General features: G+C 48.9%; 1 protein-coding gene across 2 annotated transcripts; it reads right to left on the bottom strand.

Annotated features, from left to right (window-relative positions):
• Positions 1-2,892: 2,892 nt before the first annotated feature.
• Positions 2,893-26,639, bottom strand: EEF1AKMT4 (EEF1A lysine methyltransferase 4). 2 transcript variants are annotated; one of them, XM_083442432.1, is made up of 3 exons: positions 26,356-26,639; positions 16,062-16,345; positions 2,893-7,612 (listed from the first exon to the last, which is right to left on the bottom strand). In XM_083442432.1, exons 1-3 carry the CDS (start codon positions 26,546-26,548, stop codon positions 7,325-7,327), a joined length of 765 nt encoding a protein of 254 aa, XP_083298558.1. In that variant the 5' UTR covers positions 26,549-26,639; the 3' UTR covers positions 2,893-7,324. The 2 variants fall into 2 exon arrangements, with proteins under 2 accessions (XP_083298558.1, XP_083298559.1); XM_083442433.1 differs by lacking the exon at positions 26,356-26,639 and adding an exon at positions 21,862-22,002 and having other exon boundaries at positions 3,526-7,612.
• Between the last annotated feature and the right edge of the window lie 1,163 nt (positions 26,640-27,802).

Below are 27,802 nucleotides of genomic sequence, written 5' to 3'. Positions count from 1 at the left end.
CTGTGGTTTAACCCACAGCACCACCCGAGTCCCTAAGACTACCCTACACTGCATTTGGATAGAACCTTCAGGTCTTACAATGCTACTATTCTAAGCCAAGGCAAGAGGAAATGTGGACGGAGGAAAAGGCCAGAGCAGCCCTGGGTGGCAAATAGTTCCGCTGGTGCAGAAATTAGCACCAATGCAAAGTGATTTCCCTGCTCTCCTCACCAGAACAGGTGGAGGTGTGCAAGGGGGAGAATGTTCTGTTGTGCAATGACAAATCCTTCAGCCAACACACTGTTCACCTGATAGACTGCATTTATATCCCCCCTTTATGGGAGGAATTAAAGCTTGAGCATCTTTTATTGCCTCTATATCCCTTTTCTCTAAGGAGCTCGAGGTGGTGCATCTAGTTCTCCCCCTCATTAAATCCCCACAACAATCCTGTGAGGTAGGTTAGTCTGAGAGGCGGTGACTGGCCCAAGGTCACCCAGTGAGCTTCGCGGCTGAGTGCAGGCTTGAACCCTCATCTCCTAGGTCCTAGTCAGATACTAATCACTATATCACACCTACAATAGGCTGAGAGCAGAGCAATTGGGGCTCAGGGAGCTGTGCATCAGGAGTGGGGAACTCATGGCTGTCCAGATGCCCGAATCCCATTGGCCTCAGCCAGCATGGTCAGCGGTCAGGGATAAGAGTAGCCTCCAACAAGATATGGTTTCCTCAACAGGGCAAGGTGATCTGAAAGTGGGGGACATTGACATTAGTCCCTTGCCATGGTCCAATCACTCCCTGTTGAGATTTAGGCTATCAGCACCTTTTCACCTCTGCAGAGGCAGGGGACTTATTAGGAAGGTCCGCCCTTGGAGACTGACGGATCCAGTGGGATTCCAAATGGCTCGGGGGATTTTCCAGCTGATAAGACTGGCACCCCTGTTGAAGCCCTGGCTGACCTCTGGAACATCCCAATGGCTCGGGCTGTTGACACGATCGCCCCTGAGCACCTCTCCCACTTGGCTCCCTGGTATACTCGAGAGCTTAGAGCAAGGAAACAAGCTGGAAAACAGCTCAAACGCAAGTGGAGGAAAGAACCGAATGAATGCAACCGAACATTGCTGGGGGCTCATCATCGAGCCTCCCTCGTGGCAGTGAAGGCAGAAAAGGCGGCTTACTTTGCTGCCTCTGCTGCATCCTCATTGTGCCGTCCAACAGAGCTTTTCCAGGTAGCGTGAGGCCTTTTACAGTCTGGCTCAAAGGTGGTGACAGAACCGATGGCAGCTCACTGTGACTTATTTGCAAAGCATTTCAAGGGAGCTTGACTCCACTGCTGCAGCAGATGAATCATGAAAGGTGTCCACAACACTGTTTAGTCCTGTAAAAAAAGGTAACGTGCGGGTGGCGCTGTCGTCTAAACCACTGAGCCTCTTGGGCTTGCCGATCAGAAGGTCGGTGGTTTGAATCCCTGTGACAGGGTGAACTCCTGTTTCTCTGTCCCAGCTCTTGCCAACCTAGCATTTCAAAAGCATACAAGCACAAGTAGATAAATAGGTACCAATGTGGCAGGAAGGTAAATGGTGTTTCCATGTGCTCTGGTTTCCATCACGGTGTTCTGTTGCACCAGAAGCGGTTTAGTCATGCTGGCCACATGACCTGGAAAGCTGTCTGCGGACAAACGCCAGCTCCCTTGGCCTGAAAAGTGAGAGGAGTGCCGCAACCCCATAGTTGCCTTTGACTGGACTTAACTGTCCAGGGGTCCTTTACCCCCCATTTTTTTGCCTTTTTCCTAATCCTGTTAGATGGGTTTCAGCTAGTAAGGCTTGAGGATGTAGACAAGGTGCTTGGATCAGTCAGGGCGACCACTTGCACTCTGGACCCTTGCCTCCTTGGCTGATGGAAACTAACAGGGAGAGGACAGCTGGCTGGGCCAGGGAGGTGATTAATGCCTCCTTGCAATGGAGGTAGAACCTGCCTGCTTGAAGGTAAAAAGGTAAAGGTACCCCTGCCCGTACGGGCCAGTCTTGACAGACTCTAGGGTTGTGCGCCCATCTCACTCAAGAGGCCGGGGGCCAGCGCTGTCCGGAGACACTTCCGGGTCACGTGGCCAGCATGACATCACTGCTCTGGCAAGCCAGAGCCACACACGGAAACGCCGTTTACCTTCCCGCTAGTAAGCGGTCCCTATTTATCTACTTGCACCCGGAAGTGCTTTCGAACTGCTAGGTTGGCAGGCGCTGGGACCGAGCAACGGGAGCGCACCCTGCCGCGGGGATTCGAACCACCGACCTTTCGATCGGCAAGCCCTAGGCACTGAGGCTTTTACCCACAGCGCGTCCCTCCTGCTTGAAGGAGGCAGTAGTAAAACCACTCCTCAATAAACTCTCTCCGGATTTGGAAAATGTAAGTAAAGTTGCCAATCTCCCCTTCTTGGGCAAGGCTCTTGAGTAAGTGGTAGCAGACCAGATCCAGGTGGAAGAAACTTCTTGGAAGAAACTGATTTTCTAGATCCGTTTTAATCGGGGTTTAGGTGTGGTTTTGGAACAGAAACTGCTTTGGTCACCTTGTATGATGACCTCTGCTGAGAGAGGGATAGAGGACATGTGTCCTTGTTTGCTCTTTTCAACCTCTCAGCGGCTTTTGATACCATCAACAGTGGTATAATTCTGGAGAGGCTGTCAGAGTTAAAGGGTGGGTGGCATTGATTTGCAGTGGTTCTGGTCCTGCTTGGATGGATGTTTCCGGAGTGCGATACTTGGGGAGTGCTCTTTAGCCCATGGAGCCCACAGTATGGGGCTTCTCAGGGTTCCATTTTGTCCCCAATGCAATTCTGTGCAAGCTTACTCTCAAGTAAGACCCAAAGAAGTCAGCAGAACTTGCTTCCACGTAAAACGAAAAGGGTCAGAATGAATGAGATTTTACAGCAAATTAACTACACGTTATATTTTTATCCAAGCAAATGAGAGTTGAGCATTGATACTAATGTCCAAGCAGGCCTACATTAAGTTTCCTGGAAAGCCTTCATCTGTTACACAACACTTCTAAGCTTCAAAGTGTCTTCGTGGTTGTTGTTTTTTTACCCATTTTACAAATTGGGAAGCAATTCACCCTTGGCAGGTTTGTGGTGTGGATTCCATTCTCTCAAATCTGAATTGCCTCATACTTGTAATAGCTGGTTAAAAACCCAAGAACTAACAAACATTAGAAACAGGAGGTTTTTGGGTTAAAAACCCCCAGCCCCCAATAAATGTCGTCAAAACACAAAGTGCCTTTTTAATGCTTATAAGACATTTAACTGTACCGATAACATGATTTCAGAATACATTGTCCCGATCTGAGAGATGTACACAGATCACACATACTGGCAGCTTATTTTGCAAATTTAAAAGTGCACAACAGTTTGGGTTTTGAGCATCCTGCTTTGAGGGGCACTTTGTGTCATTTATATAACTGTAACATTTACATTATGAAAGAGAGAGAGAGATGGAGATGTGCGGAGATTATTATAAACAGCCCTGGACACCCCTTCAGAGGGAGAGAAGACTCTGATTAAATCACTTTTTTTTTATTAAAAAAATTTACCCACACTTTTAATTTGCAGTTAAAGGCAGATGCCAAATCAATTCATGGTAAAAAGAGAGATGCGGAAAGCAGGCAAGGCACGGCCTCTCTCTCCACCAATTGCATTCACTTGCCTGCAAAAGAGTGCACAGATGCCATTGTGAATATTGCCGCTGCACCGAACTATTTCTGTTAAAGCGAGAGCCTGTGAACTCTGGAAAAGATATCTGCGCGTTTTGTGGCTGTAGGTAGGTGAAGTGGGGGGGGGAGAGAGAGAAAGGGTAGCAGGGAAGAGGGGAGGGAGATGTAGCAGCCCATTAAGTCACACCCACAAATTCCAGGATGCTCAGTCTGGAAACATCAAATGCTGTTGGGGAGAAGAGAAGAGGCAAATGCTGGTTTCTAAGTGAACATCATTGTGCAGAGGAAGAGGAACTACTGAGATGAAAACTAGGCACCCAGTGCTGTGCCCCCTCCCCCATGAGCACTGGGCTTCCCAATTATTCAAGGGAGAAAAACAGGATTAAAGCAATTTGCTTATGGCAGAAGATGAAACAGAAAGCCTCCATCTCTGCGCACTTCTCTCCCCCCCCCCTCGCCCCCAGCTCCTGTGAGATCTGCATCGGCAGGAGAAGAGAGAGAGAGAGAGAGAGAGAGAGAGAGAGAGAGAGAGAGAAGAGGCAGTACAGTGGTCCCTTCCCTTCTCTTCTCTTCCTCATGCAAGACGGATGGGGAGCATTAAAATGATTCACAGGTTCCCTGGCAGTTTCATTAACATCCACAAAGAGCAGGCAGCTGGACTTCCTCCAACATTAACCAACGGAGGGGGTGGCAGCAGAGGTAATGAGGCAGGGGCTCTGCCCGGAAGCCACTGAACACAACGTCCTTTAACACAAACACCCTTTTGCTCACTGCCGGGCAGCCGCGAAATTCTGCCCGGCCCGGCAGGGACCTTTGCAGAGCTGTATAGAGGCCACAGGGGCAGAGGCAAGCTGCCATCTGCCAGGGATCGCTCAGGTGCCGCTCGGGGACTCACAGGATTGTAGAGTTGGAAGGAACCACGAGGGTCATCTAGCCCAACCCCCTGCAATGCAGGAATCTTTTGCCCAGCGTGGGGCTCGAACCCACGACCCTGAGGTTAAAAGTCTCGCACTCTACTGACTGAGCCTTGTTGGCAGGGCACCTGCCCTGCTTGCCAAATGTTCAGTCCTCAATAGCATTTCCAGGTAGGCTTGGAAATGTTCCCTTCTCCGGAAACCTGAAGTACTGTTGCAAAGTGGACGTCAGTTTAATTAAATTAAATTAATTACTTCATTGCAAGTATACCTTTGTGAGGTAGGTTAGGCTGAGAGGCAGTGAATGGTCTGAGGTCACCCAGTGAGCTTTGTGGCCAGGCAGGGATTTGAACTCTGGTCTCCAAGGTTCTAGTCTGGTACTCTAACCACTACTAAACACTGTCATCTTCCTATGTGAATGACTCAGTAACCCTGGGCAGGGCCTGTTAGTGACCTGCCAAAGGAAGAGCTCCTGGCCAGTTTGGTCCAGAGTTTTCTCTGCAGGGTGAACTGGGCTTTTTCCTTCCCCTGAGTTGGCCTCCCCTCTTCAAACTGGGGTGGGGCTGTTTTATTCTGTCCTGGACCCACGGTTTGCCTGTTGTGAAACAAAGATCCCAGTGTGTTCCGGGTCCTGATTTTATCCTGCCTGCTGATTTCACTTAACGGTCCACGTGTTTGCTCTGTGCAAATATAAATAAATATTAAATTTTGCATCAATTTAACCCTCCAAATTGTGCATCAAGAACAGCCTGTATTAAAAACCCCCATGAAACTCTTATTTCGAACAACATTATTGAGATTACTAGTCCTGGGAAGGTTCTATTGTGGAGGAGAGCAACAGCTATCGAGCATGAGAGCCGAACAAAACCTCAGAGGCAGCAAGAACGTTGAGAGGAGATTGATGGACCAGGCCAGAGGACGCATCTAGTCCAGCATCCTGTTCTCACAGTGGTCAACCAGATGCAAGCAGGACCTGAGTTCAACAACAACTCTCTCCTCTGGTGGCTTCCAGAAGCACACGGCTTCCAGCCAGAGAGGCAGAGCTGGGCCATTGTGGTTTGTAGCCACCATCCCATCTCACTTGTGCAGGGAGTAACGACTTGGGTGGGGCTGGAAGCATCTGGCCTGCAACTTAAGGAAACAGGATGCAAGACGAGATGGGATCTTGGACGTGGAATAAAGGTCTGCGCTGGGTACGCAGAACCTCTTCGCCCAGAAATGGGAAATGCTAACTCAAGCTTCCGAGACAGGAGATGACAGGTTTTCAAGTACATTTCTGCAGCTGTTAAGAACTAGAAATGTGCGTGTTTAAACACACACACAAAACTCTCAATTTTACATTACGTGCATTATCTAGTCTCCTTAAGAGTTGTGGCATACACACTGAACCCTATCTATAATTTAAGTATCACTTTCTTTACTAGTCCTAACCAGGAAATGCTATTCATATGAATGATGACCTTGCACCTGATCCTCTTTCCCCAGTATGTGTAGCCCACACACTGTGTGCAGTTACTAAAAATGCACTAGCATTAAAAACAGGGCAGTGAGGGTTCTAGTCATCATGATCTTTGTAGGACTAAAAACTGAAATGGCACATTAGTCTGGTTTCTAAATGCTTAAATGAAGTTTGTTTCTCTACGCATTTCAAATCAACAACAGCTGCTGTTAATATCCAATGGACCTTCACCCTAATTCCATGGGACAGCCATGTTTTGCAAGGCTATCCAGGACCAGACGCAAAGGGGTTGGCTCTGCCTGTGCAGAAGAGAGGCACAACTTTTCACTCCTGCTAAACAAAGCCACAATTATGCGCACAATTTCTGCGTACAATGACAACGGAAAGAGGAACCCTGCTCCTCCTTTGCTTCTAGTTAAATCTGATTCCCCTTTCCCAGCAAGTGACACGGCTTCCACCGTTCGATTTGGCATAAAAAATTATCCAAAGCAAAACAGACAAAGCATGCGGAATTCCACTCTTATGCTCATAGTTAATCTGCCCAATGAATTCAGATTGCAGAACTGTGGTTCCAAGTTGCAGAATCTGGGATATTTTAGCGGAATGCTGTAGAGGACCCTGAAGAGTGTGAGAGAGCCTCGGAAGAGAATTGTCCTGGGCCTTCTGTTCTGCCACTTGTCACAGGCAGGGCCAGATGTGAAGGCAGCACTGGCAGTCACTTGCCTTTAAAAAACCAGCTGAGCGGAATAAAGCCACATTTCAAGATGGCAGAGAGGGCGGCCACAGACTCTAGATCTTCCTCTCCATAGAGAGGCCTGGCGAAGGAGCCCGCTCTGTATAGCACCACCCCAGCAGAACCTGGGGATCGCGGGATTTCAAGGCACAGCAGTGAGATTTAAAAACAACAACAGAGTTTCCAACACCTCGCCCCTTTCCAGGGACGGGGTTCGCAGCTCCAAAGTGCAGGCACAAGAGAAGATGCAGAAAGGGGGAGGGAAATGTTCCTTTCTTACAAGAGATTTGGCTGCAGAAAACGTTCCCATCCAGTTCCATGGGGAATTGGCTCCCGTTGCCAACTGCAGCTTTCTTCCTTCTTTCTTTCTTAATTCAAAAAATGAATACTGTATGCAGGAAATTGCCCAAAATGACTTGGGAGAAAATGTTGACTCTGGCAGTTCAGCAGCAGCAGCAGCAGCAGGCAGATTGGCACGTGGTCACGAGAGCAGTTTTATGTGCCCCCTCTCACCACCCCACCCCATTCCTTGCCAGCCGCTCACAGGTCAATGGCAGAGAGAAAATTCTCACTGTCTGGGTCCTGGAGGTAGCGCACAGGGGGCGGAGTCTGGGGAGGCAGGTGCAGGCTCTGCCCCAGTGCCAAGTCGGAAGGGGACAGCTCCTCGCCCTTCCGCATGACGTAGATGAAGTAGTGGAATCCGCTCCCGTATGTGGTGTGCCGGACGGACCACCCGTAGGCTGGCTGGGCGTAGTGGCGCTTACGGAAGTGCGGCTGAGCAAAGGTGATGGAGATGAACCGGCCACCAGGGCGTAAGACTCTGCTCACCTGGGAGGAAAAGAGGGACAACATTTCAGAGGACTCATTGCAAGCTGCTGGGATCTCCTTTCCTCCTCTGCCCTTGCCTCACACCACAGAGCAGAACTGTGTCACTTGGCACACCTATCTGCCACTCACCATTCTGTTCTGGCATGCAGCTTGCAAGTTTCTAGACCTCATGACAGAAAGTCTTAAACATGCATAAATCATGGAAGCATCTGCCTTTGGCTTGAACGTCAGTGACCGTGTGCAGCAAGGGCCCCTGAATACCCACACCACCAATCTTCCCCGCTACTCAAATGTGGGGAAACACAGGGAAAGGTCATTGCCTTTGTGATTTCTTATAAATGCCCATCTCTATCTAACAGACTGCTGGGGGCGGGGGGGCTTGTGCTGATGCAGCAAGGCAGTTATTACTTCTCTTGGTCAGAGAACCCTCTCCATCTGGGCCACAGCTCCTACAAGCACCAGGCTCGGAGAAGAGCCGCCGTTGGCCTACCTGGCTGGCCACTTGGGAAAGTCGCTGGGGATTTAACCTTCTAGATGCAACACAGATGCTCTGCTACTGAGCTCTGGTCCTACTGCACAGGTAGTATGTAGTAATAATGGCAACATAATATCTTGCCTTTGGGGGGCATTTAAACCAGTGGCGTGGAGCCGAGAACAAGGCACCCTGCTTCCATCCTTGCTTCATGAGCATCCACTCTCCTCCTCCTCCTCCTCTTCCTGCTCCCCACCGTCTCCCCAGAACATTCCTGAGCCAAGATTTTAAAGAGACACTGTGTCCAAGGTACGTCTTGTTTGAAGCCGAGTGGACTTGACCCTTTTAATCATCATTTTCTCCTCGTTGGAACTAAGCTCCTGCTAATAGGATGGAAAAGAACATCAATTTTCTTGCTTGGCTTTATCCAAAGTCAAAGGCATTTACGGCCAGCGACGGCGTGATCGGCATGCTAAACTCTGCTGTTGGCGCTCGGCCGCCAGCACTTTGCCTGCCCGGCTGCTTCCTCCCCCTCTCCCCCCTCCCCGCCCTGCACTGTGCTGCGCAGCTCTTGCCGGTGGTGCGCACCCAGCGGAGCCCAGGAAACACCCCCGCCCTCTGCTGCCCGGACCCCCTCCTCCCCATGACAGGTGGGGATTGAGTGCCCTTCATCTCTCATGACTCACCAGTTAACCGGAACAGCCTGTAGCAGGAGGCTGCAAGAGTCCTCTTAGAATGGAGCAAAGGGGATTGTAAGAAAGACACAGAAAGAGAGAGAGACAGGAGGGTGTTTTTTCTGCAGCTCGGGGGAAAAAAGAGGATTATGGGGAGAAGAAGGAGCTCGCCGTTGCAGAAGGGGGGACAGGCACGCGTCCGAAACCGCTGCAGCACATAAATCCATGCTGGATTTCGAGGGTTGGATTAAGCAAAAAAGGAACTCGGAAGTCCTTGTGTTTTGACGTTTCCCGGTCCCCACTTTTGCTCGTGTGGTCAGGAAGAATTGCACTCAGCCACAAGCATGCTTTGAGGGTCATCTGTTTCACTGTGTGCTGTCCCGTCTTCCAGAGTGCTGTTTATCAGCATTTTATATTTTCTTCATTTGGACGATTCAAGGGCCATCCAAAAAACATTTCAACATTTCAGTGCATTGTAGTATAGCACCAAAATAGTATATTTTTATTTGCAGAATGTGGATAGGTATCTTTTCAAAATAAGGGCAAGAGCATCAAGAGATACTTAGGACAATCCTGGTTGTGTTGTATTTCTTATCAATAAAAGAATTTGGTGTGGCGCAATGATATTTCTATTCTGAAAGTGTGTTCCAGAGAAAAGAGTGTTTGAGAACCACTGCTTTAAAGCACTATGAGCAGTATCTGGCAAAATCACAGAAGAGGGTGCTGAGCAGTAGTCCACAATGCTCAAGGGGACGAGGGCTGGAGGTCCTCATCACTCCCCACCCTCCACTCTATGAGAACACCACAAGAAATATACATCCTGCAACCTCAGGAATAAATGTGCAATGCTGCATAATTTATACAGGTTGCAGGATTCAAGTCACCTTGACCGAAGAAGACACCCAGGCATTGCACACAGCTGAATGCCTTCGTGGTCCTCATGGTGAAGAAATCGGCCTCTTGGCGCAGGAGGAGCGTGCGCCAAGTTTTCACGACTGGGAAGAAGTTTGTCAAAAAGCTTTGGAAACTCAGGCTGCCTTGGGCAGTGCTTGAAATGGTCCAACAAAGTCCCTGGGCCACTTCACTCTCACTTTCTAGCCCGGAGAAGCCTGCTTTGGTTTAATCCTACGATTTGCTTAATTACTAGGCAGATCTGGGAAAGAGCCAGGCTCTACATTGCTTCTTTATCCGAGAGTCATAGATATAACTGCTGGCTAAAAATAGTTACAAAATAGTTGCAGGGTCCGATGTTGGGGAAGTCCAGGGTAGCCCCCAAAAGCCTAAACGCAGGAGGTCTGTTGAGAATCCACATGTAAATAACAGAAGGCGAATTATTGTTACACAATGTGGGGCTTCCTTCAACATGGCATGCCGCCGTGCCTAAATGGTTTGGCACCAGCACACCTCCAGAAGAGGGATGGACAACCTGGGGTCTTCCAGATGTTGCCAGACTCCAGTTCCCCCCACCACTGGGCCTTGCTGGCTAGGGCTGATGGGAACTGGAGTCCAACAACACCTGGAGAAGCTCAGGTCCCCCGTCCCTGTCCTTGTCTCAAGATCTTCCTTGGTGGACCTTCTGTGCCAAAGGAGGAGGCAGGTGGTGGTGTCCCAAGGCAGGGCCTTTTCAGTGGCAGCACCTGTGGCAGGAAGGGTCAACTGGCAGCGTATAACTTAAAGCATGGAACTCGCTCCCACAGGAGCCCATGATGGCCCCACCCTAGAGGGCTTTAAAGGCGAATTAGACAAATCCAGTCAGACGCAATAATTCTTCTGCGTAACAGTTGAAGAATGGGAGAGTGCTCTTGTGCATCATCCCAGTTATGGGTTTCCCACAGGGACCCTGTGAGAACAGGATGCTAGACTTGATGGATGTTACGTTCTTATTTATCTAGACCTGGATTTCAATATTGCAGGTCAAGTCTACCCTAAAAATATTGCCCTGTGGATTTCCTAGCAGGCCACCTCCAGTTTACACAACCACTGGCTCTCAGAGAAGGGAATTCTAATTCACCTCGTTGGTCCCATATAGGAACTGGGATTAGACTGGAATTAAGGGCTGTGTTCTTCCAGTGTAAACTGGTGTCAAGGGATAGCAAGCAGTGCGGATGAGGTGTGTGTGTCTATGTGTCTATGTGCAGAAGATGCACCCAGGTCCACCTGAATGGAAGGAGGGAGAGGGAAGAGAGATGTTCTGCTCCAGCTCCTGAACCAAGTTTCTCACACAAGTGAGGCACAGAGAGAGGGAGAGAGGAAAAGATTCCAAGTGGGCCCATCATATTCGCTGAATGAGATCCAGTAAGCTTTCCCCTTTGCCAGGGCAGCCTGCAGTTATCAGAACAGGAAATGCTGTTGCTTAGAGACAGCTGCATGGACTTTGGCCAACTGGCAGCTATTGCAGAGTCTCTGGGGGGCTGTTAAACTGAAGAGGGGAGGGAAGCAGGGAAGTATTGTTTCTAGGACTGCAGATCCAGACTTTGGACCCTATTTCTGCAACACTTTGGAGCTGCAATGCATTGGGCGAAGGAGCCAAGATCCATACACCACGAGTCCGTTTAGCTCGGAGGCTGGCTATCTAACCCTTACAAGCAGTGTGCACCACTAGCGCTCACGAGGAGCTTCAACGGCGCCTGAATCAACAGCACATTGTTTGCTCGTCCTCTTCAGTTCCTGTTTGCGCAAGCACAGCCTCTCCTCCATCGAACACACCGGCTTGAGCATGTCCACATCTCACAGGCTTCCAGGAGAGGACCTGCAGCCTCCCTTCCATTCTGAGTAGAGGAGAGGCGCAAAGAGCTTTTCTCTGTGAGGGAGTGCAGCACCCCATGGATGGGGTAGCGGATAAGCTAACATGCCCACACCATTTTATGGCCCTGACTCTTTTTTCTGCTCATAAAGACATGGCAGCCATTGTGCCATGCCCCCACGGCAGCCATTTTGTGAGTGGTAGCCAGGGCACTTTCTCAAAATTACAAATATGCCCTACTTGCCCCCTTCCCAAAAAGGCTGGTGCCCCCTGCCTTGCCTAGTTCTCAATTCAGATGGTAAACCTATACTTGGAATAAACCAATTCAGAACGTAGCAGGTGGAAGCTCACAAAAACATTCCCTGAAGACTAGCATGGAAGGCCAAAGGGTGCTGTAGCTTGACTACCTACACATCACACTGGTTTGTTGTGTGGAGGGGCATTCAATCATGTGAACCCCCACCTTCAGCCTGAAATGGTACAGTCCAGGCACAAGTTTGCAACCTCCTTTGTGCACTAGACTAGAAGATGCTAAACTTTTGGATCATGCCACTTCATACTGCAGGTGGGGGGGGGGTTACCATCGTGTGTGCGTGTTTCTCAACATAACAAGGCTTCCCACATGCAGCAAGGTGTGATGGTGACACAAAACCCCTCTTTCTGATGTCAAAGACTGCCACTTGTGTAGCGAACCTTTTCCACCGTTCAGCACAATAACATGCAGCAGGTGGGAGGCTCTTGGTCACCTGCCAGAAGCCCGGCTGCAGAAGAAGAGGGAACAGGTAGGATACAAAGGCCACTCCACTAGCAACAGCCAAAAGACTGGCAGCCTTTGGAGCATCCTCTCCTTGAACTTTTCTTTCCATCAGAACAACTAGCCATCAAGACCTTGAATCCGAGCTTGCTTATTTCCTCCTCCCTCCCTGCGCATTTTCCTTTGGTGCTGTGCCCTGTTAAGATCGAAGGCCTGAGGGTAGAGACGTTCTCATTTTTATCGATCTGGAAACTACTCTGGAAGTTGGCTATAGCGTGGGATTGTGTTGGGTTGTTTTTTTTTAAGCACCAAACTTTAAATAAATATATGAGGCGATAGAATTCTTGACTAGAACTTTATCACACCTTTGACAGCTCACCTTTGTAAAGACAGCACAGAGAAAACCTTTTGATGTGCCAGATTTAACAAAATGAGTCAATCATCCGTCTGCCTCCTCTCTCTCTCTCTCCAACCCCCCCAACATTTTTCTCTGGAAATGGCTGAAATGAAGCGGAGATTCTGGAGTCACTTTAAACGGCTCTGTCGCTGCAGCCTGGCTTGCTAGCTCCAAGGGAAATGGGAGATCACTCCAAAGCACCCACCCCCTCGCCAGGAGACCTTGCACAGATGATGCCTCTCTGCTCAACAGCAAAGGTCATCTGAGGATGCCGGCCAGAGAGTCTCCCGGTTCCTCAGGAGGACTGGGGAGTTTGTGGGGAGGAAGCCTCTCTGTGGGGAGGGGGGTGCAGGCAGGGGACGACTGATCCCCTCGCCTGCCTCTGCCAGAGAGACACGAGGGACCTACATGTCAGGATCCCTCAAGGGCAGCAGCAGAGAGGAGAGGGACTGACCCACGGAATCACCCAGCGAAAGCACTCAAGCAGGAGATTGGTCGGGTGGGAAATCAGACGGGGGAAAATGAGAGGCAGAGGCAGAACGGGAGGCAAAACGACTCCAGCTGCTCTAGAGCTACTGTGGGGGTTATCCAACATTAACCCTACTCAGAGTAGGTCCACTGAAATTAATGGCTCAGTGGTAGAGCACTTGCCTTGACATACAGAAGGATACAAAGCCTGCACAGGTATATCCGAGAATGTCTCCCTGTCTGAATCTCTGGAGAGCTGCTGGAAGTCAGTGTTGGAGATACAGAGCTGGTTGGATCAGCAGCCTGGCTCAGCAGACAGCAGCTTCCTGCATCCCTGCGTATTCATTCCAGTGGGTCTACTCGTGAGTGGAGCTAGGCTAGATACCACCCACTAGCCACCCGTGGGCATTCGTCCCAAGCAAGTGAAGACATTCCCCCCCCCATCTCCTTTGGTGGAAACTCAGCAAAGATCTTTCGCCACTTTACACCCCACATGCATGCAAAAAGAGCCCTGAAAATACAGAGCCAGGAGGGAGAAATGCAGGAGGAGAAGACCGTAGGGAAAGACGTGAGATTGGAGGAGAGAGCGAGAATAAGCGTAGAATCATCCACAATTTCCAATCCTGTACTTTCCTAACGCCCCCCCACCCGCAAAAAAAATAAAAATAAAACACACACAGCCAAATTCAATATGGTTCCCGCTGCTATGGACACATCAGACCAATTAATAACAGCCTGGAGGCATTGCCTGTCCCTATTGCAATGGCATGGCCTAGTCAATAGGGATGAGGGTTTCCATGGAAACAGGGAGAACCAGCTGACCATTTTTGGGGGGTGGGTGGGGGGATTTAAGGAGAAAACAGAGATCCTTGAAGCTACTAAGAGGGGAAGACAGGCAAAATGGGGTTGGGGGGCACTGGATATCAACACATTCTGCCCCCCCCCCTTTCTTAGCCCAAGACGCCAGAGGCCTATTGGCAACAACAGTGCACCCTCCCCTCAGGGGTGAAGATGCTCAGCCGGCTGTGAGCTGTTCCCCCACATCCCCGTGCTGCCGCTACCAACCCGCCCCCCCCCCAAATGCAAGTCCCACGGAAATGCTGCAAACAGGACACTTCCCTGGGGCTACCCCTTTAACCAGAAAAACATGAAAAAGAAGTTCTCTCCTCCCGACTCAAACCCTGCCATCTGCAAGCAGCCATTGATGACAGAGCGGCATTGCCATGGCAACCGGGGAGATTCAAGCTGGGCCTTCTCTCTCTTTTTGTGGCGGAGAAAGAGGGAAGAGATTCCCCCCCCCCCCAAAAAAAATACATTAATGTGCTGAAAGGTTAGGAGTGGGGGGGGGCGGCGGAAGAAAAACTGATGGGGGTGGGGAGAAGCCACACTCTTCCGCCATCAGAGCCCCAACAAGTGCTGTTTGTTTTTATTTATTAAACTTGTATGCCGCCTTTCATCTGTAACATAAAAATTAAAAAACCCCCACAAAATACAAGATAAAAGCAAGAACGAAAACAAACTATAACGCCCCCCCTTTGTTGGCGCAGGGTGCTGTTGACGCTGCTTTCTTGTTATCATCCCCAAAATAAGCTTGCTTGGGAAATTGTTCGTCCGCACCCCCCCGCCAATGAATCCTATCCTTCCCCCCCCCCAAACCCCTTCCCCACTCCCTCTGGCAGCAAATGCTTTGGGTGCATCTGCACAACTGTCCCCCCCCCCCCAATTGCATAATGGTATCAAACCCCTAGGGGAACAAGGAGCTACAGGCTGATTATCAAACCCCATAATGGGAGGGAGATTTTTTTTGGGGGGAGAGGCATGCTGCCCTTTATCTGACTGTCATTTACCATCTTGACTTGGCTGAGGACTGCTGTCAAAATATTTTTAAAATTAAATTTTACATATATTTTCCAAAAATCATATAACATATATTCTTATCTTGCACAATGTTTTGGACTTCCATCAGCTACTTCTGTAGATTTTTCGCTCTTTATCACTTAATCTGCATTTCATTAATTTCACTATTACTTTTAATAATCCTTAACTATTCTATTCTATTCATAAATTTTCTCTGCAATATTTCGCATATTCTTCCTTACAAAACTTCTTGCAGCAGGACTGCTGTCAATTTTAGAAAGCCATGGAAGGGGCATCGTGGTCAGGATCAGTCCTGAAACACAGGTAGAATGTAGGACAAGACAGGGTCCCCCACTCCAACAACCCCGTTTAAAGGGAAAAGTTTTTTGGGTGATTCAATGTGTTATATATATGAGCCCAATCCACACTTTTTCTAGAAGTAGTCAGGGAGGAATATGTTGGAAAATGGAGGGGGAGACAAGATTTCTAGGGCTGCCTAAGCTGTGTTTGCAATCTACATTTTGTATCTCGTGAACTCAATATCACACATTCAGATTCATTTGCGAGGATCAGTTTTTATATATATTGCTTGTTTGTTTATTGTATTATGCATTTTGTGTTTTTATACTGTAAACTGCCCTGTGATCTTTGAATGAAGGGCAGCATATAAATTTAATAAATAAAATATTTTGAATGGGCTTTGGCAGTTTGCTTCCTTGCTCTGGATCCAATATTTCAGGCTTTGCAGATCTTGGGGTTTGTGGAATGCCCCCCCACCCCCACCCGGAAAGGAGCTGTGTAATAGCAGCATGACGGAAGGCCAGACTATGGGACAGAGATAGAGATCAGATACTTTGCAGTCATGAACATGAGGTCTAGAATCATAAGCCAGGATAGATTTTTTCCCATCAGAGATGTGTGATTCTGCAGCACTGAACAGCAAGCAAGAAAAAAACAAATGTAGTGATGCTTGTCTAATGTCCTTAAAGTTTGGGAACAGGCCAAGTTTCTTGAAGCCACACATGGAAATGGCTGAAGATGGTGCCACCCAGCCCAGGTACCAACAGGAATTCTTGCCGCTCACCTCAGTTAACACTTGATCCAGAAGCATTCTAGCCTCAGAGGAGACATTCCATGGGTCTGTTTCTTCCACCATCATGGAATCCAGAGTGCCCTTCTCCAACACCACATCAAAGCTCCCATCCACAAAGGTCAAGGCCCGGGCGTCCATCACTGCCCAGTGCAGGCCTGGGCAATGGGCATAGCGGTCTTGCACGCTTGCAATGCATATGGGTGAGTAGTCAATGCTGGTGATGTCTGTATAGCCCAGCTGGAAGAGGTTGTAGCTCAGAGCACTGTTCCCGCAGCCTGCAAAAGAGATGGGATTGGACTAGTTAGGCTGAAGAATTTCATGTATTGGCCAATTGTAAACAAAGGATCACTAACGGTGAACCAACTATCCTGGAAGACGGAGACCGTCTGCTGCGGTTGCTCTTTCCCTGCAACTCCCTTTGGTGAGTGCTGGATGTGTTCTAGGATTATGAAGGCTTGGTCAAGGATCCATCAGTCAGACCAAAGGCCCATCAAGTCACAGAATCATAGAACTGTAGGAATCCAAAGGGTCATTTAGCCCAACCTCCTGCAAGCCCCAAAACCTTTTTTTTTCTTTTCTTTACAGGGAATCATCCTTAGCTTTTGCCAAGACAGTCAACATGGGCCCAGACTGTGCCTGACGTGTCTCATGTCTTTGGGGCTGACGGTGTTTAGAAGCTCCAGCTGGTCCAAAATGGTCTGGGCAGACTGGTGACTGGGGCTGGTTACAGGGAGAATGTTACTCTCCTGATAAAGAGAGCAGATGTCTTTAAAACTTGTGGCTAACCTTGAGCCGTGATGCTTCTCTTTCAAAAAAACAAAACAAAACAAACCCTGTGCCCAGTAACAAGACACTTGGTTTTTCCAACTCCAGATACAGGCAATTCTAAGAAGACCCCACCCCGCCTGCAAACTGTTCCCCTTTGGTAGCTTACTGAACCCGGAAAGCCACAGGTGGCTGTGGAGGGCAAAAAGAGAGAAAAGCAGGACCGAGTGGGTGCTGCGGATCACAATTAGATTAATTAGAGATGAAGCAGCACTTAATGAGCGGGTTGCAAAAGGCGCTTTAATTACTTCTGCATTGGGCTTGGCATTTGTACGCCTGGCATTTACACTTACACCCAGAGGAAGGCTCAAGGATCTCAACACTCAATCTACATAAGCTACCCTACTAGGCTCTCACCTGCACAGTCCCCAGCCCCTGGGATTTAAAATCCAGCCTCCCTGCCTCTCCCCTCAGTCTACAATATATTAAATAGACTGCAGGTAGAGTAACCATGCATTACACAAGCCAGGCATCCAATGAAGACTCTGGCTCCAAGACTTCCTACTAGTTACTGCACACACTCAGACATCTCCATCTCTATCCTCCATTGGCTGGGGGGGGGGGGAGCATATTCCAGCCAGGCCAAAATGCTCAAAGGGAGCCAGAAGGGAGAGCGGTAAAATGGCAAAATTAGGAGGGCAAATTTGAAGGGAAAAGACGAACATGTCCACTTTGGAGGGAGGGATTAAAAAAATATGTAATAAATATAAATAAAATAAAGATGAATCAGACATGTTTCACATGATTTCTATGCCTATCTAAGATAGGATTTGGTTTTGTACCATTGTGCATGAGGTTCTCCATGCTACTGAAGTCTAGACAACATGGTGCCCCCGAAGTGTCGCTGGACTCCAGCACCCATCAGCCCCACTAGCACGGACAATGGGGGATGATGGGAACTGTAGTATGACAACATTTGAAAGGCCACCGGCTCCACATTCCAGGTCTAGATCCTCCCACAAAAGAGTTACAGAATGATCTCCGCACCCGCAGAAACCTAGGAACCAGCCTTCTCCCAAGTCTATCATGGGTCTATCTAGCTCAGAACTGTCTGCGCTGACAGGCAGTGGCTCTACGAGGCTTCAGGTGGGAAGCTCTGACCAGCCTCACCTGAAGGGCACCAAACCTGGGACCTTCTGCATGCAAAGTAGATGCTCTGCTATGGAGTTATGATCTCGACCTTCACACAGAATGATCTCTGTGCCCCACAATGGCACTTCCAGAAAGAATGAGAAGTGTTGTAGATTTAGGATGCTGGAGGCAGAACCCCACCCTTCCTGATACAAACAGGGGCTTCGCCACTGGAAACTCAACCCCAAGTGGACTGCACGATTTGCAGGTTCGATGCCTGCCAGCTCAAACTCAGACACACCTTCCATTTTGTCCTTCACCCCCTGTGTGTTCCAGCACGGCAAGGATCCCGCGACTGTTAATCACACATCCAGCAGACGGGCCCTCTAACAGGCTCAGGCGATTAGACCCAGTTAATCGCAACCTGCTTGGAAACTCCAGCCTCCCTCCCTATATCAGATTAAGGAGCTACCACGTTAAAAGCCACCGCAGCAGCAATCAGATCAAAGAGATAAACCATCAGGTAGGATTAATGGAGGCTTAGAGCCCTCTCCTTCCCAGTCGGGACTTTTGCAAATGGTAAGCCAGGATTCTGTTAATTTGCTGACTGTGATTAGGGCGCAGGGGCACAGGGTGCCCAGCGTGGCAGAGCCTTTGGGAGAGGTTCAAAGAAGAAGCCAACGAACGAAGGCACATCAAGATCCCCAAGCAAGAGAGAAGAACAGGGTGTCTAACTTGCTAGCCAGGCTTGCATAACTAGTTGGGGCACCCCCCCCCCCCAGTGAAAGAGCTGTTGCCTGAAATTTCATCAGCTTTTAAGGTGAAGGTATCCCAGATTCAGCACAGAAGAGATGAGGCTGGCGCTGTCACTTGCCACACTGAAAACTCTTGCACAGATGCAGGCTTATTTCTGCGTTTGGTACTCTGCGGAGATTTTATTTTAATCTAATTGGTTCTGAAATGCCATTTGACAGCACAGGCATTAAGGGAAGGGCTGCTGCTCCCTGGCAGAGCATCTGACTTACACGCGGGCGGCCACAGGTTCAATCCCCGCCATCTCCACGTATGGCTGGCACGCTCACTGTCTGAAACCCTGGAGAGCAGCTGTCAGTCAACTGAGACCACACTGAGCACGATGGAAAAGGTTCTAAATCAGCACAAGGCAGCTGCTGGTGCTTCTGAACACGCAGAATTGCTGGGAGAAGCAAAGAGGCTGCAAAGATGAAGCCTTTCCTGCAAAGCCCGCCCGCCCACCTGCCAATCCCACCTCTCTCCCATCAACTTCCACTACTCAGATTACCGCGTGCCATAAATAGACAGCAGATGTGCTGCCGAGAGATTAGCTCCGCAGCTGGCTCAAGTGAGCAAGCCAAGCCACGTGCTACGGAGGCAATCATTTCGAATGCATGAGCAAGCAAAGGGCGACATCAGCAAGTGGGGCACAACTGGTGACCAAAAGCAGTATTAGAAACTCAGATGTATAAGCTAGATGCCAAATGGCCCCTTAAAGCAAGGTTACAGTCACCAAAACATCCAGTTGCCATTTTGGGGCAAGGTGGCTCTAAAGTCTTATTTTACAAATGATGCACTGACTGTGATTGATTTTCAGTTAAACACCTTGCGGGTGGCGCTGTGGGTTAAACCACAGAGCCTAGGACTTGCCGATCAGAAGGTCAGCGGTTCGAATCCCTGCAACGGGGTGAGCTCCCGTTGCTCGGTCCCAGCTCCTGCCAACCTAGAAGTTCGAAAGCACATCAAGTCCAAGTAGATAAATAGGTACCGCTCCTGCGGGAAGGTAAACGGCGTTTCCGTGCATTGCTCTGGTTCACCAGAAGCAGCTTAGTCATGCTGGCCACATGACCCTGGAAGCTGTACGCCGGCTCCCTCGGCCAATAAAGCGAAATGAGCGCTGCAACCCCAGAGTCGGCCACGACTGGACCTAATGGTCAGGGGTCCCTTTACCTTTTAGCTCAGAAAACTAACCTGAGCTACTTTAAGAATTTAAAGAAGAAAAGTCACTTGATCCCGGGACAGTCCACATATCTATTGGCCTATTCCAACCTCTTTTTCTTAATGGTGACATGGGCCATTCCAAACGTAAGCGAAAAAAGCCACAACAATTAACTATAGCATGGGCAGTGGTCAGAGATTGTGGGAGCTGTGGCCCAACAACAGCTGCTATGCTTTTTTCTTTCTTTTTTAAAGAAACCCAGGCATTAACCCATGTGAAAATTCCGTAAGATTTCGTACTGTCAGTCAGTTTTTGTAGACAGGATAGTGTCATAGGACTGTTCCCTACCAGCTACATATTATAAAATGTGTTCCAAAATGACCATTTCCCAAATATCAAATGATCTACATCTCTTTTTTTGGGGGGGGGGGAGAAAGAGGTGAGATTTTCATAAAATCACTATATATTTTTAGGTTGCAGGGACATCCTCACCAGATTAATCTGCCTTGAGGATCCTGGCTAAGCCCATAAGGCAGGATATAAATGTGAAAGATAAATGTATAAACAGATACCCCGTTTGTAGATAAATATTAAAATGGTTATATTTTTATACCTGAGACAGACAGCCAAAGACAACTTGAATATTTAAGGTTTGTGCAATTAACAATCTGCATATCATTTCCATGGCAGATGCCAAATTAGACTTGGCGGGCAAGTTGCTCGTGTTCTACGATATTCTTACTATTAACCATCAGTGTGAAAAGCCTGAGTCAGCCTTCGAAAAATCCTGACAGATGGGCTCAAGTCACAAGAGAGGGGGGGAAAGGAAAGCATTCAGGCACACTATAATTTGCCTCTTGGTTTTCACATCTTCCTGCCTTTCTCACGGTTAGATTTTCAGCCTCAGCTGCTGCAGTCATGATGGCTAGAAGTCTAACTTTTAAGCAAATAAACACTGGGGCTTTGAAGGATTCTGAAAAGGGCATCAACAAATATATACGGTCTCCTTTTTCATCTAGCAGCAATAGGATCAGGAAGGTATATTTTATTTTATTTTAAAGGGTAAAAAACAGAAAAGCAAATTCCTAACTCTCATGGTGACACTTCAGAGATACAGAAGGAATCGGATGGATTTGCTGAGGAAACAGGGCTTTCCTGAAAAGGATGGGTTCTCAGTTGCAGACCAGACCAATGCTCACATCCACTATTCACCTGTGCTCCACCAAGAATGGCCCTTCAAAAGGGGAAGAGCATCACTCAGGTTCTGAACAGTGGCACAGAAGGCCATTGAAGCATCTATTCACACTGCCCTCTGGTGGTAGCCAGGAGGAACCGGGATACTGCTTGTTTACAAAATGTCACCCCTGCAGCAGAAATACAAAGGTTTCCATTGCACTCCCTTCCCTCTGTAGGAAAACTGGGTACTCCAAGACCTCAAGAGACGTGAAGCCCCTTCCCTCCAGGTGTGAGATGGGAGCAACTTCTTTTGTGAAGATGGATGTAATAATTACAGTACACTGCCACAGATTCCCTGGCAAGAGCTGCACCTTCGATTGCAACCCTTTCAACTTTCCCTCCTCTCTCCCCTCTCTCTCTTTTAGCTTCTAGCCCAAGACTGCAAGGGGAAAGCCTGGCAGCTGCCTGCCTTTCTCTCCCACTTTACTCCATCACTTCTTTCTTTGCCAAAAGAACCAACACATTTCGTTAAAATCTGAAGCAGGGAAGGCACAACCCTGCCGAATTAAGCACCGCAACGCATGAAAAATACACCAAATTTGCAGGAACCACGCTATCAGCAGAAACTGTGTTTGCTAGGTATAACCTGAGTCCCCAATACAGGCTTCTCTGAGCCACTTGCATTTGCAAGATAAAGGATATTAGAAGACCCTGCTGGATCAGGCCATACAGTCCAGCATCCTGTTCCCACAATGGCCAACCAGATACCTGTGAGAAACCAGCAAGCAGGATCAGAGCACAAGAGCAACTCTCCCCTCCTGCTTGGTTTCCAGCAACTAGTACTGAAAAGCATTGCTGCCTCCCGATGATGCCCTTGATAGCCCTCTCCTCCAGGAAAGCAATGCTAGCTTCCTCCTGAAGCTCAGCTGCATCATGGAAACCCAACAATTGCCTAAATTGTTGCTGGGGAAACCAAGTCAGATGGGCAGGGTAATAGTAATAATAATAATAATAATAATAATAATAATAATAATAATAATAAATTTTATTTATATCCCACCCTCCCCAGCTGAAGCCGGGCTCAGGGCGGCTAACAACAATCAAATAATCAAACAATCAAATAATCCAACATTCTAAAAACATTCCATTATAAAAATTAATTAAAATCAAATTAATGGCAACCGTTAAGCAAAATTCTGTGCAGGTTGCCAGAGGAGGGAGTCAGGCTGGGCCTTGGCCAAAGGCCTGGTGGAACAACTCTGTCTTGCAGGCCTTGCGGAAAGATGTCAGGTCCCGCAGGGCCCTAGTCTCCTGTGACAGAGCGTTCCACCAGATTGGAGCCACAGCCGAGAAAGCCCTGGCTCTAGTTGAGGCCAGCCTAACCTCTCTGAGGCCTGGGACCTTCAGGATGTTTTTATTTGCAGACCGTAGGTTCCTCTGTGGGGCATGCCAGGAGAGGCGGTCCCGTAGGTACGAGGGTCCTAGGCCGTATAGGGCTTTAAAGGTTGCTATCCAGTGTGAACTCCACCAGCTGCATACTTAGGGGGCAATCCTAAGTCTAGATCTATTGGGATGAGATGAGTTTTGATCTGGCAGTTTTTGTGGCTGAGCGTAACTCCCTTATCCTGGCTCAGCTGGAGATAGGCCAGCATATCCCACCCAGCTGGCTGAGTAGAGTTTGGCAGATCTTAAGCCCTGAAAAAGAGGTGTTGCAGGTGGGGGAGACTTACGCTGGATCCTAGGTAAAGGGGACCCCTGACCATTAGCTCCAGTTGTGGACAACTCTGGGGTTGTGGCGCTCATCTCGCTTTACTGGCCGAGGGAGCCAGCGTACAGCTTCTGGGTCATGTGGCCAGCATGACCAGGCTGCTTCTGCAGCGCACGGATCCTAAGCCAGTTCAAATCAGTCACACACCAACTGGCAATGTGGTATAAATTAACCTGGCAAAAAGGGTGGTGCAACTCAACTCAGGTGACACACATAGGATTGCATGAACATTTTGCCCCTTTGCCTCAACTGAAGCAACTGTTTACACACACACACACACACACACACACACACACACACACACCAGTGCCAAACAGGCACAGACTTCAGGGAAGAGCTGATCAACAAACTCCATAACGACTGGCCAGAGACCACTGCCTGTAACAGACTGATGGATCAACTGTGTGCTGCTGCTTCCCCCTAGTGGCTCATAGGAGCAACATCCTAAGAACATTTTTATAACTCAAAAGAATTCTGAATCCTCCTGCAAAAAGTAAAAGGTAGTGAAGAAAGTGGGTCCTTGAGAAAGGCTGTCCAAATCCATAGTAGGGTAATATTTTTATTGATAGGAAAGGGCAGAAGTTGGTTGGCAGAGCAATGGCTTCAATCGCAGGTTCAATCCTTGGCATCTCCATGGGAAGGATCACCAGCCCAAAATGCAGGAGAAGCAAAGTCAATAATAACCTTTTGGGTCAGGCCCATGGCCCATCTTGTCCAGCATCCTGTTCTCACAGTGGCCAACCAGATCACAGAATCGTAGAACTGCATGTTCGGAAGCGACCCACAAGGGCCCTCTGGCCCAACCCCCTGCAATGCAGGAGACACAGCTAAATAATCCCTGACAGATGATCATCTAACCTGTGCTTGAAAACCCCCAATGAAGGAGAGGCCACCACTTTTTGTGGTAGATGCCTGCCGGAAATCCACAATCAGGCCCTGAGCACAAGAGCACTCTCCCCTCTTGCAGTTTCTGGAATCTAGTGAGAGGTGTGTTTCGCTATTTTGTGCACACATACAGCCTTGACGAACCTGGCACCCTTCAGAGGTTTCAGATTATAACTCCTTGCCTTCACTTCTACTCTTTTCAGTGCCTTCTGAAAACATCCCTCTTTAGACAAGCCTACTCATATGCTTTGAAAGTTGAGGTAATTCTAATCTGCTTTAGCATTGTAACCTTTTAAAGTGGGGTTGCAATTTTTTTCTTGATTTTATTGCTTTCTTGTTTCATAAACCCCTTTGAGGTTTTGTTTTGTTTTTACAGCCAAGCAGCCCATGAAGTTTTATGAAACAAACAAGTAAACGAAGAAACTCACTCCCAGCAGCCCAAGCTAGCTGGCTGAGGTTGCTGAAAGTTCAAAACACCTGAAGCGTGCCATGTTGGCAAAGGGCCCCAGGGTCCTACTCCAAGTCTGAATGTTATGTGTCACACTGTGCTACAAAGATGTCTGCAAACGTGACGTGAAGACTGGCAACATCCACCCCGCAGTGTGAGAATGACCGTAGTGCCTGGAGACATGGAATGACAGCTGGGAGGAGCACAGAGAGAAGAAATGCCACAGAGGATCTGCAGCAGCACAACCATCTGCCACTTCATCTGCCCCAGCTGCAACAAAACATGTCTCTTCTGCATCAGTTTCCACAGCCACAAGCAGGCTATGCAACCTTCCAAGAGTTTGACCTCACCCCCAAAGGTGCACACATCCATTGTCTCCTGAAACTGACTGATGCCAATAGCAATTGTCTGGTTGGTTCCTTTGGACTGCTCTGAGGAAGATAAAAAAAGGTAAAGGTAAAGGTACCCCTGCCCGTACGGGCCAGTCTTGACAGACTCTAGGGTTGTGCGCCCATCTCACTCAAGAGGCCGGGGGCCAGCGCTGTCCGAAGACACTTCCGGGTCCCGTGGCCAGCGTGACATCGCTGCTCTGGCGAGCCAGAGCCGCACACGGAAACGCCGTTTACCTTCCCGCTAGTAAGCGGTCCCTATTTATCTACTTGCACCTGGGGGTGCTTTCGAACTGCTAGGTTGGCAGGCACTGGGACCGAACAACGGGAGCGCACCCCGCCGCGGGGATTCGAACCGCCGACCTTTCGATTGGCAAGCCCTAGGCGCTGAGGCTTTTACCCACAGCGCCACCCGCGTCGCATTAGATAAAGCATGTAACAAATTTAATAATAACAATAAGAGTCAGTGGGATGTAGTGGTTAGAGCAGGGCTTGACAAGGTTTACCTTGCCTGGGCCGGTTCACTCCAGCAGAGATCCCTCTGTGGGCCGCAATTTCCGGCACTGCGAAAGCGAGTCCCTACATCGCGTTGCACCGGTTTAGTACAGTGCACGGGGACTTGCCAAGTGGGTGGCTCGTGGGCTGGTTAAACGACCCCTGTGGGCCGCTTGTGGCCCATGGGCCTTAGGTTGCCGACCCCTGGATTAGAGTGTTGGACTAGCACCTGGGAGAAACCAGTGTTGAAATTCCTGCTCGGCAATGAAGCTCACAAGGAACCTCGGACCGGTCACTGCCTGCCTCTCCGCCTAACCTATCAAGGATATTGACAAGCTGGAAGGTGTGCAGAGGAGGGTGACCAAGATGATCAAGGGACTGGAAACCAAGCCTGATGAGGAACGGTTGAAAGAGTTGGGTATGCTTAGCCTGGAAAAGAAGAGACAGAGAGATGATAGCCATCTTCAATTATCTCAAGAGCTGTCACATGGAATATGGAGCAAGTTTGTTTTCTCCTGCTGCGGAGGGTAGGACACGAACCAAGATACAAGATACAAGAAAGGAGATTCTGACTAAACATTAGAAGAACTTTCTGATAGTAAGAGCCGTTCGACAGTGGAACTGTCTCCCTCAGGAAGCGGTGGACTCTCCTTACCAGAAGGTTTTAAGCAGACGCCGGATAGCCACCTGTCATGGATCCTTTAGTTTAAGGTTACCAGACATCCCCGTTTCCGGGGACAGTCCCCAGATTTACAAATCAGTCCTCACAGAACCCTAGCCCAATGGCTGCCATTAATTTGATTTTGAATTGATTTTAGAATGAATTGATTTTAGAATGCTGTGTTACTTTTATTGTTGTTAGCTGCTCTGAGCCCGGCTTTGGCTGGGGAGGGTGGGATATAATTTTATCATTTTATTATCATTTTATTAATTTTATATTATTATTATTATTATTATTATTATTATTATTATTATTATTATACAAAATCCATTGAAGCTGAAAAGTGTCCCCGGATTCATTGAAAAAAATCTGGTAACCTTACTTTAGTTGAGATTCCTGCATTGCAGGGGGTTGGACTAGATGACCCAACTCTACGAACCTACCTCACAGGGTTGTTGCAGGGATTAAATGAGGATGGGGAGAACCACGGACACCACCTCGAGCTCTTTGGAGAAATGGGTTGGCTATAAAACGCAACAAAGAATATGAGATACATAATAATAATAATAATAATGTGACAGACCATACCACGCTTCCAGGCAGGCAGGCAACTCACCCAGCACCAGGATCCGATCACCGGGGCTCAGCTCCGCCTCCAGCTGCTCTCGGAATCGCTCCAAGCCCCCGAACCATTCGGCCGGAGCCGCCCCTTCGTCCTGGTACCGCGAGTCCCAGAAGCTCCTGTCCCGGTACCGGGCGTTGGAGTCCGGCAGCTGCCGCCTTCGCGGAGCCGCCGCCTCCTCCTCCATGTCGCTTCCCCCGGGAAGGGCGGCCAAGCGAGGGCAGGGCTGGCACGGGGGGGGGGAGCCTTCCGAATCCAGCCTCCGCCCACGTGGCGCCCTGAAAACCACGTGCAGCTTCCGCTCGCCACTTCCTGGTCGGTCGTGGAGAGCTTTGCTTCCGTCTCTTGGGTCTTGCGGCTGTTGGGGTGGGAGAATGGGGGGCGCTAGTCCTCACCGAGGCGGGGCTGGCCCATGCCTGGGGTCTTTGCCAATACTTCGTATGAATGGTTTCTCTGTGCAAAACCCAGGCAGGCAGTAAACCCGTTAGCTAGCTTGCTGCAGAGATAACCCAGGAAAGAGTCTTGCACGGCATCTTAGCAATGCAGTCCTAAGCCGTGTCTACTCGGAAGTAAGTCCCATTGAACTGAACGGGGCTTACTCCCAGGTAAGGGGCGTGAGGACTGCAGCCTTGAAGGGCTCACAAGTTTATTGCCCACGTATGCTTAGCCTGGTAAAGAAAAGACTTGAGAGGAGATTTGATAATAATCTTCAAATATCTAAAGGGCCGTTGGTGGAAGATGGAGCAGTCTCGTTTCTCTTGCTCTGGAGGGACACGATCCAGTGAATTCAAGTTACAAGAAAGGAGATTCTGACTAAACATCAGGAAGAAGTTTCTGACAGGAAGAGGGGGTAGAGTCTCCTTCCTTGGAGGTTTTTAAGCAGAGGTCGGATGGCCATCTGTCTTGGTTGCAGGGGGTGGGACTAGATACAGTAACTCAGTGTCCCTTCCAACTCTGATTCTATGATACAAATTTGCACTTTTTGTAGTGTTTTCACAATGACATGTTCCTCATATGATATTGGGCTGGTCATTGGCTATGTGGGACATACTGGGGCGGTTATATGCTATCAGTACTCCTCGCACCTGCAAAATTTTGGGGGCGGACATACTGTTTTGTTTCCATGGCCTGTAACGCTATGCTGAGTTCTTGCTAACTTTCTATGCCACAAATGTTATGGGGGTCTTTTTTTTGTCCTGCTTTTGTTGCACTATAGTGCAAGAGTGCCTCTCCAGATAGCAATAATGTGATCCACTTTGTGGGAGCAGCACAGAACAACTCATAACATGGAATGGTATGTGAATGGCCCAGAATAAATGCATGTGGCACTGTGGGTTAAACCACAGAGCCTAGAACTTGCCGATCAGAAGGTCGGCGGTTCGAATCCCTGCGACGGGGTGAGCTCCCGTTGCTCGGTCCTTGCTCCTGCCAACCTAGTAGT

The sequence above is a fragment of the Podarcis tiliguerta genome (genome assembly GCF_965153285.1).
Source record: "Podarcis tiliguerta genome assembly, chromosome: 5".
NCBI lineage: Eukaryota > Metazoa > Chordata > Lepidosauria > Squamata > Lacertidae > Podarcis > Podarcis tiliguerta.
Note: the sequence above shows the minus strand (reverse complement) of the source record. Positions and strands in the feature narration are given on the sequence as shown.

Coding starts and splice junctions, on each gene's coding strand:
- EEF1AKMT4 (XM_083442432.1), bottom strand. CDS start 26,548: ATGGAGGAGGAGGCGGCGGCTCCGCGAAGGCGGCAGCTGCCGGACTCC. Junction 16,346..26,355: donor TGATCGGATCCTGGTGCTGG/GTGAGTTGCCTG, acceptor TCTCTTTTGCAG/GCTGCGGGAACAGTGCTCTG. Junction 7,613..16,061: donor TGGATCAAGTGTTAACTGAG/GTGAGCGGCAAG, acceptor TTTTCCTCCCAG/GTGAGCAGAGTCTTACGCCC.